The following is a 13,040-nucleotide window of genomic DNA, read 5'->3' on the forward strand; positions in this document are numbered from 1 at the left end:
TGTCTGAATGAATGTTGTGTCTTTACTTAGAAGGCTCTGGTGGCCGGGATGAAGCTGAGAGGAGGAAGTTAGAGTGGACGGTTTTCGGTCAGGGCTGTGGTTGTTATTATGGAATATGTCTACTCTCTTGTCCTCTTCCTTCTTGTCCTCCTTGCAGATGTCGGGTTCTGGTGCGGTGTGAGGTTGCAGCAGTGAGGCTCCTTTGTGATTGATTCAAAAAATTTATTTTCGACTCGTTTCATTTGTTTCTCATTATGTGTTCGCATTGATTGTGCAGGAAAGTTAAAAACAAGAAACTTACTGCTTTCAAGGATGTTTTTTCTCGCAACAACGTGAGGAGTGTGCTTTGGCTGTGCTTTGGGCTTTTCCTCCGGGAGAGACAATCTTACTGTTTTTCTTACTGTGGGCTTCACGTTCGGAGATGAAGCCGGGGAGAATTGCTGTGGCTTGTATGGCTACAGAAAGAGAAAATCATGCCAGATTTCTATATCTGAATCATGAGAATGAATATGCAAATGCTAAAATACCTGCTTTGGAATTTTGGACTGAGGCAGGTCCTGCTCCAGGCAATCGGCGATGTTCTGCAAAGCAGCCAGCTGTGAATCCAGTTTGGACAAGTGGGACGAGAACCAAACCGTGGCGGTTTCGGATGGGAGATTGCAAGGTTCGTCTATTCGTGGGCTCTTGATGGCTTTCGAAAGCTCGGAGTCGATTGAAACTTCACTGTCGGACGGAGAGACTTTCTCTGGTTCCCTGTGGTGAGGTCCATCTCTTTTTGGTGTCTTCATCACTGTCGTCAGTTCAGATAGTTCAGTAGAGCAGATGCTCTCCGGTTCCACGTTGTGAGGTCTCTCTCTTCTTGTCCTGAGGGCTTTAATAAGATCTGCGTCATGTAGCTCCTCCGAGTAAACTCTCTCTGGTTCAGTGGTGCTCTCATGGTAATCTAGAACATTCATACAAATAGAGTGGAGCCTTGAGCTATGGGTTTAATTCATTCTGTGAGTGTAAAATTCTAAAAATATTCACTGATGAAATAATTAGAAATGATTTTTTAGAATCAACAGTTAAATCCAGACCTGTTGGGGTGACGTTTTTGGGAGTTTTCTCTTCAGCAGGGCGAGCACTCTTGATGACGGAAGTGGCGAGAATGTGAAGCTGAGCAGGCGTGAGGACAGGAGGTATGGAAGAAGCGTCTTTCATTCCGGAGCCAGCTGGAGGTAAATCACGATGTTGCGTCCCCTCTTCGATGTCCAGGATACTTAGGAAGTTGCGACCGCGCTGATCCTGGCACAAATGGGTTTTCTCAATGTTACACAAGATACACACACCCTGTCTCAGATTGGCATCTTACCAAATTCTTCTTCTCATCTATTGGCGGGATCTCATCTTCATCTTGAGAAGGGCTCTTTTCTCGGGATAGTTTCTCTGAAGTGTGTTCTTTTAACTTGGCCGTAGAAGTTGTGGCTAAGAGTGAGGCAGACACTGCTTTGTCCACAAGCATGGGAGAAGATTCTGGAAGGGAGGAGGGGGAGTATCTTGGCACTTTTTCATTTTCTCCATTGCTTTATTAGGGTCATAGATTAGCTTGAGTCTATAAAAGTTGATTTACTTACTCGGATCAGTGTTGGTGAAAGCGTCAAGGCACTCTGGGGGTCTTTTACACGTGGAGGCGAAGGCATGGAGCTCAGCTGAAGTGGCTCTTGCCTTGTCTAATAAAAAGCGACCAGTTGGACCGGTGCTGCTGGATCTTGAGGAACTGTGAATGACTGCTGACAAGCACAAAGATTTCATGACAGTGAGCTCAAATGTCAACGTGCTGTGGATCTTGGAATATTTGGTACGAACCACTTTGACTGGGAGCATCCCCTGCTGGGGTGATTTCCTCTTGCTCCACGTTAGGCTACAAAGAAAAAGAAAAAATTATGAATGGAAATTTTAAAATTGTTTTCATTTAAAAAAAAAAAAAGCTCTACCTCCTGTGTGGTGATGGGCTCACTTGGCAGATTTGTGCTTAGTGATCGCTCTCGCCTCTTCTGCCTGTGATCACAAATACTCGGGGTCAAAGGGCTAACATGAAAACAAATCGTGATTATTACATGTAAGGTAATCGTGCCTTTTGCTGGAGCTGGAGGAAGGCGTCACGCCACGATGCATTTCGCCGGAGTCGTTGACTCGCAGCAGCTGCAGCCGAGCTTCTTCCGAGTTGCGCCTCCCTGCCACTAAACCCGCCAACTCCTCCAGGGAGATGAGGCGAGCCTTGTGGGACGAGCGAGGTGCCGGGGTGGACATCTGAGGAAAATGTTCACAAATTAAACTAAGCCTATTTCTAAGTTTATTTTTGGGGTATACAATACTCACCATTCTTGGACTGGGGTCTATGTGAAGAAGTTGGAGTTTGGGGGTTTCTACCAGTGGCACTGCAGGGACATAGAAATGCTTGGGGGGAGGAGGAGGTGTTGCTGGTAATTTGGGGAGGTTGATATGTTCTTGTGCACCAGGCTGCAAGCGCAGCAAACGAAGGCCTCGTGCCGCCTCGGACGTGGGATTCTGCTGACGAGAGCTCCTTGTCGGAGACTCGGTTTGAGTGCTGTGGCTAAATCGAAGAAGTCTTTTCCGAATTGAAGATGCGCCTTTATTCCTTTTCTTGTCTCTCTTCTTACCACTTTGCAGATGGAGTAATTGGAGGCTTGAGGCTTGAATGGACAGGTCTGTATTATTACCAACAGGGGGCGCTGTGGTATTGCTGTTAGAGGCGATCAGAAGCCCTTCGGTGGATGGGATTAATTTCGTTCTTTCCTGAAAGTGAATGTCTCTTGACTCCGCTTGCACAGAGAGGGGTCGAAAATCCTGAAAACGAAAAAGAGATCAGACGAATCGCTTGAATGTGTTTTAAAAATAAGTTATAACAAAGGAAGACGAGTGGCTCCAATGGACCACAAGTGGATGGGACAAATTGATGCACATTTAACTAGTCGTGCAAACATAACAAGAAACAAACAAAACGTCACCTCACGTCATCTTTTACAGATATGAGCATTAACACTGTGACGTCACTCCACATCGAATGACGGGTTCATTGCGATGCGCGGGTGTGTCGGGAAAAATGAAATGCACGTTAGGGAACGAATGCAGAAATGGAACCAACTGATGCGCTTATGAAGCAACGGCGTAAAGTTTTAAATTGGACAGATGACGGTAAAGTTCGCTCTGCGCTGTGCGTAATTACGCACGCAGCTCCACAACATAATACGCACATAACAAATACTAAAAAATTTAGAGGTCACATGGGCTGCTTAGAAGATGTACATTTTCACCCACAAAGTCGATAAATAGTTTTTTATCAAGTAAAAAACACACCTGATGGCTTCCTCCTGCGTCATGACTGGCATAGGTAAGCTTGGTGACGTAATTAGGTTCTTGTGTGCCGTGTATGGGAGTCTGATGCGCATACATGGGTGCAGATGCTGGGTTGTTTGAGTGTGAATTAGGCACATATATTTGAGATTGCGACACTGCAGGGGTCTGCACAGGTTGGGGATTATGTTGAGGTGGTGCATAGGGAGAAGGCACATAAGGGTTCATATTAGATTGTGCTAAATAGGAATTCTGCTGCGCGAGTTGTAGATTGGAAAAAGAAGCTCCCAAAACATCCATCAGGCTCATGTAGTTGATGTTCTGCAAGACAGGGCCAATATTTAAATCATCAGATGAGCTTCAATGCATCTACGGATGCATTGTTACCTGGACCAGTCGGTACAAATCTTCACCCAGACGCTGCCTCATTGGCGGAGCCTGAAAGGGGTCTGGTTGGCCAAAAGGATCCAGAGCGGGTGCACCAGCTGTGGTAGGGTGAGGTCCAGAGCCTGGATGATGTAATGGCGTGTTGGTGTCCAGAGTTGCTCTTGAATGGGGGAGCTCTGTGTGAAACGACGCTTGTGGATGAGCAGACGGAGGGATTTGGGAGTTTGGATCACTCGGTGCCCGGGTCAATGGATGGCTTCCTGCCTGACTGAAGCTTAAAGAAAAAAAATAAATAAACAGGTGATGCAACAGTGATGCTATAACTGCTGTATTATTTTATAAAACTTGGCAAAGTCAGGAGCTTTAATATAATTGTTTCAAATGCAGAATAATTTGCCGTTGAGAACTTACAGGGATGAGGTGGGCTCCATCAGTTCTCCAAGTTTTAAACTCTGTGAAAAAAATAACACACTTGATTATACTACATGAAAACTTCAATGTATAATAGCTACAAATTCATACTGACCGCTAAAGGCGAGCAGAAGTTTTCAGACGGGATGTCGTTGGAGAGAGACGACGACTGCTCCGTGCGGTCATCGTTGCTTTTGACTGAGATAAAAACACGTTGATGTTAAGATTTAGTACAGCTGACATACTGACTATCATGGACACCGTACCTTCTTTTTCTGGAGTGACGTCCAAATCGTCAAAACACGGTCGCTGTGATGTGGAGCTCGGGACCGGAGCGCTGGAGTTGAGTTCGTCTGGCTCGTCGGGGACAGGTGTCATGTGAGACTTCAACTCTTCTGCTTCGTCCGTGTGAGAACAACTACAAGAGTGTAATACACACAGTGGCACCTTCTGCCATACATGGGGGCATTTTTTTAGAAAAAAAAATACTCACACAGACAGTTCCTCTTTCTCTATGTCGTGATCCAGACCAGCAGCTGATCTTGGGGAGCTGATATCAACAGGGCTCTGTCTCTCCAGCTTTGGGATGGCCTCGGATTGCAACACCCGGGCGATCGTCCATCTTGCTTCCGGGCAGCCTGGGTGGAGCAGATGCGTGAACCTGCGCTCCAGCAGGCTCAGCGAAGTGAGCAGTGCCGGCGCAGAGGTTCTGACACGGATGACTATCCCATCTTCACACGCTACGTCTCTTTTTGTTTTTTTCTTCTTTGCCGAATGCCCAAGCAGCACTCTTTTATCGGCCCAACGCAACATCCACTCCAGCAGTCTTCCCAGCACTGGGAACTGGGCCTCTAATTTAGAATCCAAGACCTGTTGAAGTTCTACGATAGCTTCCGGTGTAGTTGTGGAGGCGAAAGCCAACACGCTTTGATTACCGTCAGAACCAGAGCCTCCCTTCTGATGTCGGAGACCAAACAAACCCATTTGTCTCCCTGTCTTAAGCTCCGACAGAGCAGACGCAGAGATGTTGCTTCGAGATTCACAAGCGTCTGGTGCGGTTTGCGACTCGGGGGTCGTACCCGGATTCACCGGCCTGCGACAGCAACCGGCTCTGAAGACCGGGAGCTCATTTCCACAGTGTTTCCTGGCCGGGTCTCTTTGGCGACGATGCATGGTGGTGAGCACGTCGAAGGTGAGTGAGTTTAGCTCCCTCTCGCGTAAAACGGAGCAAAAAGACTTGAGCAAAGGAGGCTCGCCCCCGTCGCTGCTTTCCTTCTCCAGCATGTAGCTGAGAAAAAGCTCGAGGAAGTTGAGATACTCATCATCCTCTAGCTCAAACTCCCAGGTGCCAATGACTGGAAGGGAAGGTGACGCTACATTATTTTTTGCTCTCTTAGTCCGAACAGCAGTCTTTGCTTTAATTTTGACCTTCCTGTAAGAAGACAACAGAAAAATTCACATTTTTTTTTATTACCTTTGATTACTTTTTATTCCACAGACAAATCAGTTGGGACACACCTCCTTTAATTGTACACCACCTACCTGGATATGGATGAGGTGTGAGGGTCAGATGTGCTCTCCGTTCTTTCTCCATCAACGCCATCAGTTAGAGTGCTGACGCTCGTGACCGGCGAGTGTGATCTCAAAGCGGTCGCCTCGTGTTTGTCTTCCTCATCTTCCTCTTTCTCCCACAACCAAAGCTCCATGGGGGCCAGGTGCCTCAGCAAGCGACCCAGGTGCTTTCTCCTCAGCCTGAGTTTTTCTTGGATCAGAGTCTTCATGGTCTTAGTGTCTTCTTCTACGGGATGGAAAACAGAAGTTCTACAGTTCTGCATGTTAATAAAAAAAGGTATACTACATGTTTAATAATTTAACACTTTATATTATTATTACGCAAGGCATCACTGTAATACTTTGCATTATTAAAGTTATATAAAAAGAAAATTATCAGATACAGTCCAGTTGTACAAATGCAAACTATAATTACAAATCATTAAACTTTATTATTGAAGGCATTTTTTTATTGTCTGGCTATACCTAATAAAGTGGTGGTAACATTAACATACACAAAACCCACATACTCAAATATGAATGTCTGCAATTTTAATTGTATATAAATTAAATATACAAGCACCAATAATATACATAAATCTGTTCGGCTATGATGTACCAAAGACGCTGCGTTGCTTCAAGCTCGTCAGCAGTGAGTTATACTTCTCCCTCAGGGAGACCCTGACAGACTCTTCCTTCTCTGGGAAGGCAAGAACGAGCGTGTCTGCCACCTAATGAGGAAGAGCAATAAAAATACAAGTTAATTCATTGTGTTTTTTCCAAACACGGATAAAAAAAAATAAACTCACCAAAGCAAGGGGCGGCAATTCAGCCAAAAGACTGAGCAGGAGATCCTGCAGGATTTCCTCAGCGTTCAGGAAGTGAGAGAAAGGCAAATAGCGATGGGCCCAGAGAAGAGCATCAATGCAGAATGAATGCACTTGTGAATTGTCAGGGGTCTTTGATGACACAAAAACAAACCAACATGATCAGGCCTTGCACAGTTCAAAGATAACTACACACAATCCAACATAATTATGATACCTGTTGCATTCTAGCAGCTTGAAACCTCCTGCAGGCAACAGAAAGCTGATCCCTAACATGAAGCATCCAGCATAAACCACACAGCTGCCTGAAACAGACTTGAGGATGAAAATAAAGTCAGGAACACCAAGTAGAATTGGCATTCTCAAATTGAATGTGGAGTGGTGTCTTACTAATAGTTTGACTGGAATCAGGCTCTAGATCTTTGCTATGGCTCCTTCTGAAGAATCCGCGATGGGTGGCAAATTTCATCAGGCCTTCTGGGAGAGGCTTTTCCTCTTTGGGGAATGATGGGTAGGCATACTTTGTCTTGATCTTCAAAAAAAAAATATATAGCAAATCTATTTTCGAAAGAGGACTTTCAAACAAAGCTTCATCTAATGCCAAAGACGCTCTACCTTGTGAAGTAGGTGGCGGGCCCGCCTCAGGTTGCTGACGTACCACTGAGCAACAGGGTGGCAGCATCGAGCTGACCTGAGGAGGAGCAGGATCCTCTGGAGAACGCCCGACACTTTGTGGCGTGTCGCCAACTCTGCGAGTTGTCCCAGTGTCCCCACAGGATCCTGAAAGATGCATATAAATTCTTGTGAGTGAGATAGGAAAAGAAAATGGACATTTGGTTTTAAGGCCAGTTTACCTGAGTGTTAGGGGACGGCTGAGGACAATACAAAGGCGGGGACGGCAAATACAGTCCACTGTGCACCAAAGCAGACAGACTCGAGCACAGATCTTTAGCTGATTCCAGTAAGGAAGTTAACTGTGACGTTAAAACGTCCACACCAGCGACGACGGATGCTTTGAGGATCTCCTGGGCGGATCCTTCCAATGCATCCAAGTCTTGTCCTTCCACGGGGTCTAGTCCAACAAATAGACACAAGTGGGTTGATGGATTCAAGCAGCTGTGTTGTGATGTTCACAAACCTGCAAATGTTGACTCATTGACATCGCTGTGCTCTCCAGTGTCATTGTCCAGAAGACACTGCAACTCTGCCTGAAAAATGCTTTCAGGGAGTAAAGTTTTTGGAAGGTGAAGGTCTTGTCTGTTGATCCTGTTTGAAAAAAATAAAAAGGTAAAACACATCTTAGGAAAGTGAAAAAAAAAACACACAAAAACAATCCAGCACACACTGACTTCGTCCTGTCCAAGTGGCTGGCGCAGTCGTACACATAAGCGAGGCTAACGGAGGCTGCCGTCTTCCAGTCGCCGAGTTTGTACGCCAACCACGCAGTCTCAGGGAACAGACCCCCGAGCAGTAGAAGGTCCACGGCGTAGTCCACGGTCCACTTCTCTGACATTTGTTGCTGGCGAACTGCTCGAGCCGCTGCCTCCTGGCACAGAGGCACCATGCGTCCTACATTTGAATCTGGGTTACAAGAGAAAATGTGTTATATATTTTTTTTTTTCCACAAATATTTGTATTTAAGTATCCACAAACCATGAGGTAGATGTAACGGCGGCAAAACAGCCACGTGGTGTGCAGGCAGGATGTTGAGAGGCTGATGGGTAAAATAGGAAGCCATGAACCTCGCCAAAGTCTGAATGACGGCGATGACTGCGTCGCTGTGAAGGTTTGTCGGCAGAAGGGGGTCGGCTGCAAAGCGCAAGGTTCGATCCTAAGCAATTTGGACACACTTGGCTACATTTGTCCATTTACTGACCTGTAGTGCAATTGGCATGATTATTGTGGCGTTCGGCGTTGTGTAGCGCCAAGTGGGCCATGTGTTCTCCCAACTCCACAGCTTCCCTCAGATGGTACTGGGACAGCAGGCTGTAGAGGAGAGCCAGACAAAGTCGGGTTTCCTGGAAGGCGCTGCGACGACAACCTAAGAGAAAAACATTTGTACTATTTTACAGTATTATGTCCGTTTGAGAAAGAGAACAACATACTTTTTTTACTCGCTTCCCAAATTTGGGTCCGCCACGTCTCAGAGCTATTTTGGTACAAGCCGCAAAGGAAGAATTCTTCACCTGAGAAGACAATTCATATTTAGGTTGGATTAAAGAAATCACAACACCCAGAGTTGTTTCTCACCTGTGTGACTCAACAGTGCAGGACCCTCTTCGAGTTTCTCCCCGATCGCTTGCAGAGCTGCTTGAATCTTGGACATGATGATTGACAACTGCTCCCCGTCATCGACCTCCTTAGGGCCTCGCGTGTCCTCCTTGTAACTCTGGCTCGTCTTGTAGACCCAATGCCACACTCCACACAGTCTGGCGGGCGGCCATGTGACATAAACATTCAAAACATATAACATGAGAATGTCTACTTCAGCATGTTTTTGTGAATGAGTATCAACCAAATTCCACATAATTTGTAAAAAAAATTCAGCCTATCTCCCTTTTCTGTTCTGATAATGAAAAGACAAACCTGCTGGATGGTCGCTGGGATAGGGGCAGAACCGGATGACCAAGGTCATATTGGATCTCCCCGTACTCCTGGAGCAGTGGCACATGGTGGACATCTAAAGCTGAGAATTGAGGGTCCTTCTCCGTCGAGGACCAGAGGGTGCTTTTCTGCAGGCTGTAGGCGCAGTCGAGGGCATCGGAGGCCAGCTGGAGGATGAGCACAGCTTCGGATAGCCTGTCGATACAATGTGGTGGGGGGGACTCAGGGGGCGGAGCGAGCAGCAGGTGGACAAGCCGCTTACAGAGCTCCACCACCATCGCCAGGCCAGGAGATCCATCGGAGTGAGTGTTGTCCCACGGGAGGATTCCGAAAAGTGCTTTGAGAAGCTCCAGGATGCAAGCAAAACCGGAGGGGCCACTCTTCCCAGAGTCGGAAGAACTGTTCGGCATCAAGTGGAACAAAGCGGCGAGTTGCGCCACGCGGATGATGGTGCACTCGAGCAGTTGGGCTCGGTTTTCCACTGCAGCTCCCAGAGACATGCAGAGAGCCCACACCGTCAAAAGCCCATTCTGGATTTTACTGAGATCCCGTCGAAGACAACACATGGTCATCTCAAGCTCCTCTTCAGGATCTTGGTCTAGTTCAGTCTCTGTATCCAAAGCGTGGAGAGTGTCGAACATGGAGGCAAACTCCAAGCGTCCGCTGTCTGCCAACTGCGAACCAAGAGGAGGGCCGTCTACATCGGATTCATCCTCAAAGAAGGACTGGGGGGAAAAAATCACAATGCTCATAAATAAGCACTTGGAATTAATGCGAGGGCGTTTGGACAAACCTGAACTCGATCAAACAGCTCCTTGGTGCCACCGAAGGTGCCCTGGTCCTGGAGAAAGAAAGGCAAAGTGGACTCGTGTGTGGCTGCTGATACAATGGAGTCCGCAGGGTGACGTCCGCTCGTGGTGAACGACTTGGCGTCCAGACTGAGGTACGACTCCAAGCACGTTCTCACGTCTGACTAGAGTGAGCAAAACAAAGTCATCAACGAGAAAATTAAATTCTGTAACACAAAATGGCGACTAGGGTGCGTCAAGCGCTAATGAAAAAAGTTAAAGTTCCTGCCTGTGTACCTGAGATGTATCCAGAAGTTGGCAGGCCTTCTGAAGGTCTTTGCTGCTGTTATCCAACAGAGCTTTCACCAGCATTGCGGGTGAAGGCCTGTTGAGGACTCGGAGCACGGTGGCCATGTAACCGTCGGACACGATGCAGTACAGGAGGCGTGGGTGCCAAGTGACGGAAAAGCGCTGCCTCATGGTGTCCCGTGCCGACACGCTCGAGCTGGACAGGTGGGCCTCCGCTCGTCCGGTTGAAGGCCTGCATGGTTAAAAAGATTTCTTGTCATCTCATTGTATCTAAAGGTGGCGTAATCACATGAAGACCAACCGGTAAGTGACCAATGGGTGAAGGGGGAGAAAGTGCGCTGGGCCAAAGTCGATTTTGCAGCCAGAGCTGGTTAGCGCCAGGAGCCCGCCGAGACGAGCCAGGATCAGGAGGGCGCCTCTCTTCAAAACGCAGGCCAGGAAAAGGCCGTCATGTGACCAGCTCAGACTCCCGACCCAGTATGACCTTGAGAAATTTGTGTTAAAAGCTTTTAGAGTTTTGCGGAAAATCAAATCAACCGCTATTCCTGTTAATCCACCTTGTGTAGTTAGAAGGAACCCGCTCTGTTTTACACCCGCATCGTCCAAGTCCGCTTGACACGGAGACAAAATTTTGCGTGCTCACGAATAGAACCTGCGTGGCCTACAATCAAAACAAAAAAAATGATAAGAAAAGCGCAATCTCACATAGAATGGCATAGGGAAGGTGGAGATGCTCACCTTAGGCTGTTGCTGGTTCACCACGACGGCTAGCAGTTGCCCGTCGGGGGAGAAGTCGACGACCAGCGCCCCTCTGGACTTGACCGTTTGGCAGGGCGGGGTGAGACGTGACATGAGGTACGTCTTGGTGGCCCATTGTAGGCTGTATTCCACAGAGCTAATCCAAGAGATATGATGTTTACAAGACGCTGAATTTACATGTATCTGTGCCTTTAAGGGGTGTGGCCTTAACCCCTCTCTCAACATGATGGCACACTTACCCAAAGCACAAATGTTGATCCAGCCATTGGATTTTGAGGCAGGTGATGATGAGTTTCTTCCCAGATGTGAATACAAATCCCAGTAAACACACATCACCCATAGTCTGGAATTAAAGTATACAATTCACAACACTGGATACACGCACCAACTTCGGGGACTATTAATCGCATTTTTGCATGAAACCTTGTTTTCCACAAAGACGCTGCAATGAGTGGCCTCTTTGTCCTTCAAAGTGGGCAGAGGGGTGTCTTGAGGCGGCTGTATTTGGACCCAGCGTCCTTCCACTGAGCCGTCTTGCGTCAAAGTCAAATACTCAGGGTTTGTACATTCCCACAGGAACGCTTGCCCCAATGTGGTGACCAAAATCACACGCGCCCCGTTACCCGATACATGGACGGACAGTCGCGTGGGACTCCCTGTCCAAAAAAAAAAAAAGTTGCATTTGATGTTTCAAGGTCCCAAGACTGTTCAACGCCTACCTTGAATCGGAGTGATTATGTTAACGACTTGAGGGGCCGCTGGGACAGTCTTCAATAAATCGTTGTCCCTGTTCCATAAAAAGAGCTCGCCCGTGGTCAAAAGTCCACAAAACCAAATCCCTGAGAAACACAAAAGTGAGTGTTTTATCCGAAGTAACTTTTGACAAACACTTTTAACTGCTGACATTTAAACTTACCATTGCGGGATGGAGCCATCGTCACCGCATTGTTGAGCAAAGGATGGAGTTTGGGGGTCTTCTTCTTGGTACGACCGGACATCATGTTGATCTCGCTGATCCGTTTGTCGTCGAACAGGAAGACACATTCCTTCTCCTGACCGAGCCAGCAAAATCGTGGCCATGGCTTTTTTCGTTTGATTCTGGAGGAGATGACCACTTCTAGCGTCAGCTCCATGCTTGTATCCAGAGCGAGACACCATCAGTGATTTAACCTTTTGAATAATCAACTCGAGGACCACCTGGTAAGAAAAAAACTAATTTGTGTTTGGCTCCTGAAAGGGAAAAAAATGAATATTAGATGCACCATTTCAGGGAATATGAATTTTTTAACAATTTTAAAACACTGGGATGAACAGCATTTTTCTTTACCTTACAGATTGTTTAAACAGGAAGTAAACAGGTATTTGAATTAGGATTTATTGCCAAGAAGTATTGTTAATAAACACTTTACCAATTACAAATGTCATTAATATTTGTGCTGTTTAACTAACAAGCTTGTACATACCCCGGATCGGGATGTAACGCCCTCTTCTTCATCACTGTCATCGTTGCTGCGTCATTCCCACTTGCTTCGACAACACCGTGTCTGTGGCATTTTTGGTAAATCAACAAGTTTCGCTTTTTCGTCTAATTTCTTTGTTCGCCCATTTTGTTGCCCCTGACGACTCCACACAGTGGCTGATAGCATTAGCCACCTAGCTAATTCTACGAAGAAAAGGAAGGCCGAGTACAGCGAACATATTCGTCGTATTTATGTTTTTGGTTAAACGTCGCGTTACTTAAACGGTTAACATGTCGAGTGCTGATCGTGTTTAACCGCAGCTAATGTAAAATAATTCGAAACTCCCTCCGTTTCAAAAACACCGTTCACTTCCCATGATCCTCTCTGGGAGAAGCCTTGCGCCGTTACCGTAGGAACGCGAGACGTGGTGACGTCACCATCAGCCATTCACGCGCTTTAATAAAGTTTAGAAATAGACAGTTTAATTTCATTATGTTAAATTATAAAGACACCTAATATTATTTGAACGCATTTAAAGTCGGTGTAACATTGTAGGAGTTCGGAATAAATCAATTCCAATCCGCTTGGAA

The 13,040-nt window shown here is 46.7% G+C and overlaps 1 protein-coding gene and 1 long non-coding RNA gene across 9 annotated transcripts in view; one reads left to right on the forward strand and one right to left on the reverse strand.

The window, feature by feature from the left end:
* The window catches only part of cplane1 (ciliogenesis and planar polarity effector 1), a 14,883-nt gene extending 2,020 nt beyond the window's left edge, over positions 1 to 12,863 (reverse strand). Inside the window, exons 1-40 of one of the 2 annotated variants that reach the window (XM_088391483.1) lie at positions 12,454 to 12,863; positions 11,907 to 12,220; positions 11,710 to 11,829; positions 11,414 to 11,646; positions 11,230 to 11,333; positions 10,970 to 11,126; positions 10,789 to 10,892; positions 10,533 to 10,715; positions 10,220 to 10,463; positions 9,928 to 10,107; positions 9,117 to 9,859; positions 8,781 to 8,959; positions 8,636 to 8,716; positions 8,407 to 8,571; positions 8,184 to 8,339; positions 7,880 to 8,111; positions 7,669 to 7,796; positions 7,385 to 7,602; positions 7,146 to 7,310; positions 6,921 to 7,062; positions 6,748 to 6,845; positions 6,513 to 6,662; positions 6,323 to 6,434; positions 5,695 to 5,950; positions 4,646 to 5,584; positions 4,419 to 4,570; positions 4,268 to 4,350; positions 4,153 to 4,193; positions 3,742 to 4,015; positions 3,358 to 3,675; positions 2,359 to 2,847; positions 2,114 to 2,289; positions 1,974 to 2,037; positions 1,846 to 1,900; positions 1,614 to 1,769; positions 1,352 to 1,512; positions 1,077 to 1,284; positions 528 to 943; positions 302 to 455; positions 27 to 200 (exon numbers count right to left, since the gene is read on the reverse strand). In XM_088391483.1, coding sequence (XP_088247609.1) covers positions 27 to 200; positions 302 to 455; positions 528 to 943; positions 1,077 to 1,284; positions 1,352 to 1,512; positions 1,614 to 1,769; positions 1,846 to 1,900; positions 1,974 to 2,037; positions 2,114 to 2,289; positions 2,359 to 2,847; positions 3,358 to 3,675; positions 3,742 to 4,015; positions 4,153 to 4,193; positions 4,268 to 4,350; positions 4,419 to 4,570; positions 4,646 to 5,584; positions 5,695 to 5,950; positions 6,323 to 6,434; positions 6,513 to 6,662; positions 6,748 to 6,845; positions 6,921 to 7,062; positions 7,146 to 7,310; positions 7,385 to 7,602; positions 7,669 to 7,796; positions 7,880 to 8,111; positions 8,184 to 8,339; positions 8,407 to 8,571; positions 8,636 to 8,716; positions 8,781 to 8,959; positions 9,117 to 9,859; positions 9,928 to 10,107; positions 10,220 to 10,463; positions 10,533 to 10,715; positions 10,789 to 10,892; positions 10,970 to 11,126; positions 11,230 to 11,333; positions 11,414 to 11,646; positions 11,710 to 11,829; positions 11,907 to 12,123 — 8,227 coding nt within the window. In that variant the 5' untranslated portion in view covers positions 12,124 to 12,220; positions 12,454 to 12,863. Of the gene's footprint in view, positions 1 to 26; positions 201 to 301; positions 456 to 527; positions 944 to 1,076; positions 1,285 to 1,351; positions 1,513 to 1,613; positions 1,770 to 1,845; positions 1,901 to 1,973; positions 2,038 to 2,113; positions 2,290 to 2,358; positions 2,848 to 3,357; positions 3,676 to 3,741; positions 4,016 to 4,152; positions 4,194 to 4,267; positions 4,351 to 4,418; positions 4,571 to 4,645; positions 5,585 to 5,694; positions 5,951 to 6,322; positions 6,435 to 6,512; positions 6,663 to 6,747; positions 6,846 to 6,920; positions 7,063 to 7,145; positions 7,311 to 7,384; positions 7,603 to 7,668; positions 7,797 to 7,879; positions 8,112 to 8,183; positions 8,340 to 8,406; positions 8,572 to 8,635; positions 8,717 to 8,780; positions 8,960 to 9,116; positions 9,860 to 9,927; positions 10,108 to 10,219; positions 10,464 to 10,532; positions 10,716 to 10,788; positions 10,893 to 10,969; positions 11,127 to 11,229; positions 11,334 to 11,413; positions 11,647 to 11,709; positions 11,830 to 11,906; positions 12,221 to 12,453 lie in introns of those variants that run through there. The other variant, XM_088391484.1, reaches the window with a different exon arrangement.
* LOC148389667 (uncharacterized) lies at positions 3,046 to 6,179 on the forward strand. 7 transcript variants are annotated; one of them, XR_015861603.1, is made up of 3 exons: positions 3,046 to 3,391; positions 3,895 to 4,580; positions 4,681 to 6,178. It is a non-coding gene; the product is annotated as an uncharacterized LOC148389667 (long non-coding RNA). The 7 variants fall into 7 exon arrangements; XR_015861602.1 differs by having other exon boundaries at positions 3,050 to 4,580; positions 4,681 to 5,519; positions 5,651 to 6,178; XR_015861606.1 differs by having other exon boundaries at positions 3,061 to 4,580; positions 4,681 to 4,858; positions 5,155 to 6,179.
* Positions 12,864 to 13,040: the final 177 nt, after the last annotated feature.

The sequence above is a fragment of the Syngnathus floridae genome, chromosome 12, assembly GCF_059516105.1.
Source record: "Syngnathus floridae isolate MCC-2025c chromosome 12, RoL_Sflo_1.0, whole genome shotgun sequence".
Classification (NCBI taxonomy): domain Eukaryota; kingdom Metazoa; phylum Chordata; class Actinopteri; order Syngnathiformes; family Syngnathidae; genus Syngnathus; species Syngnathus floridae.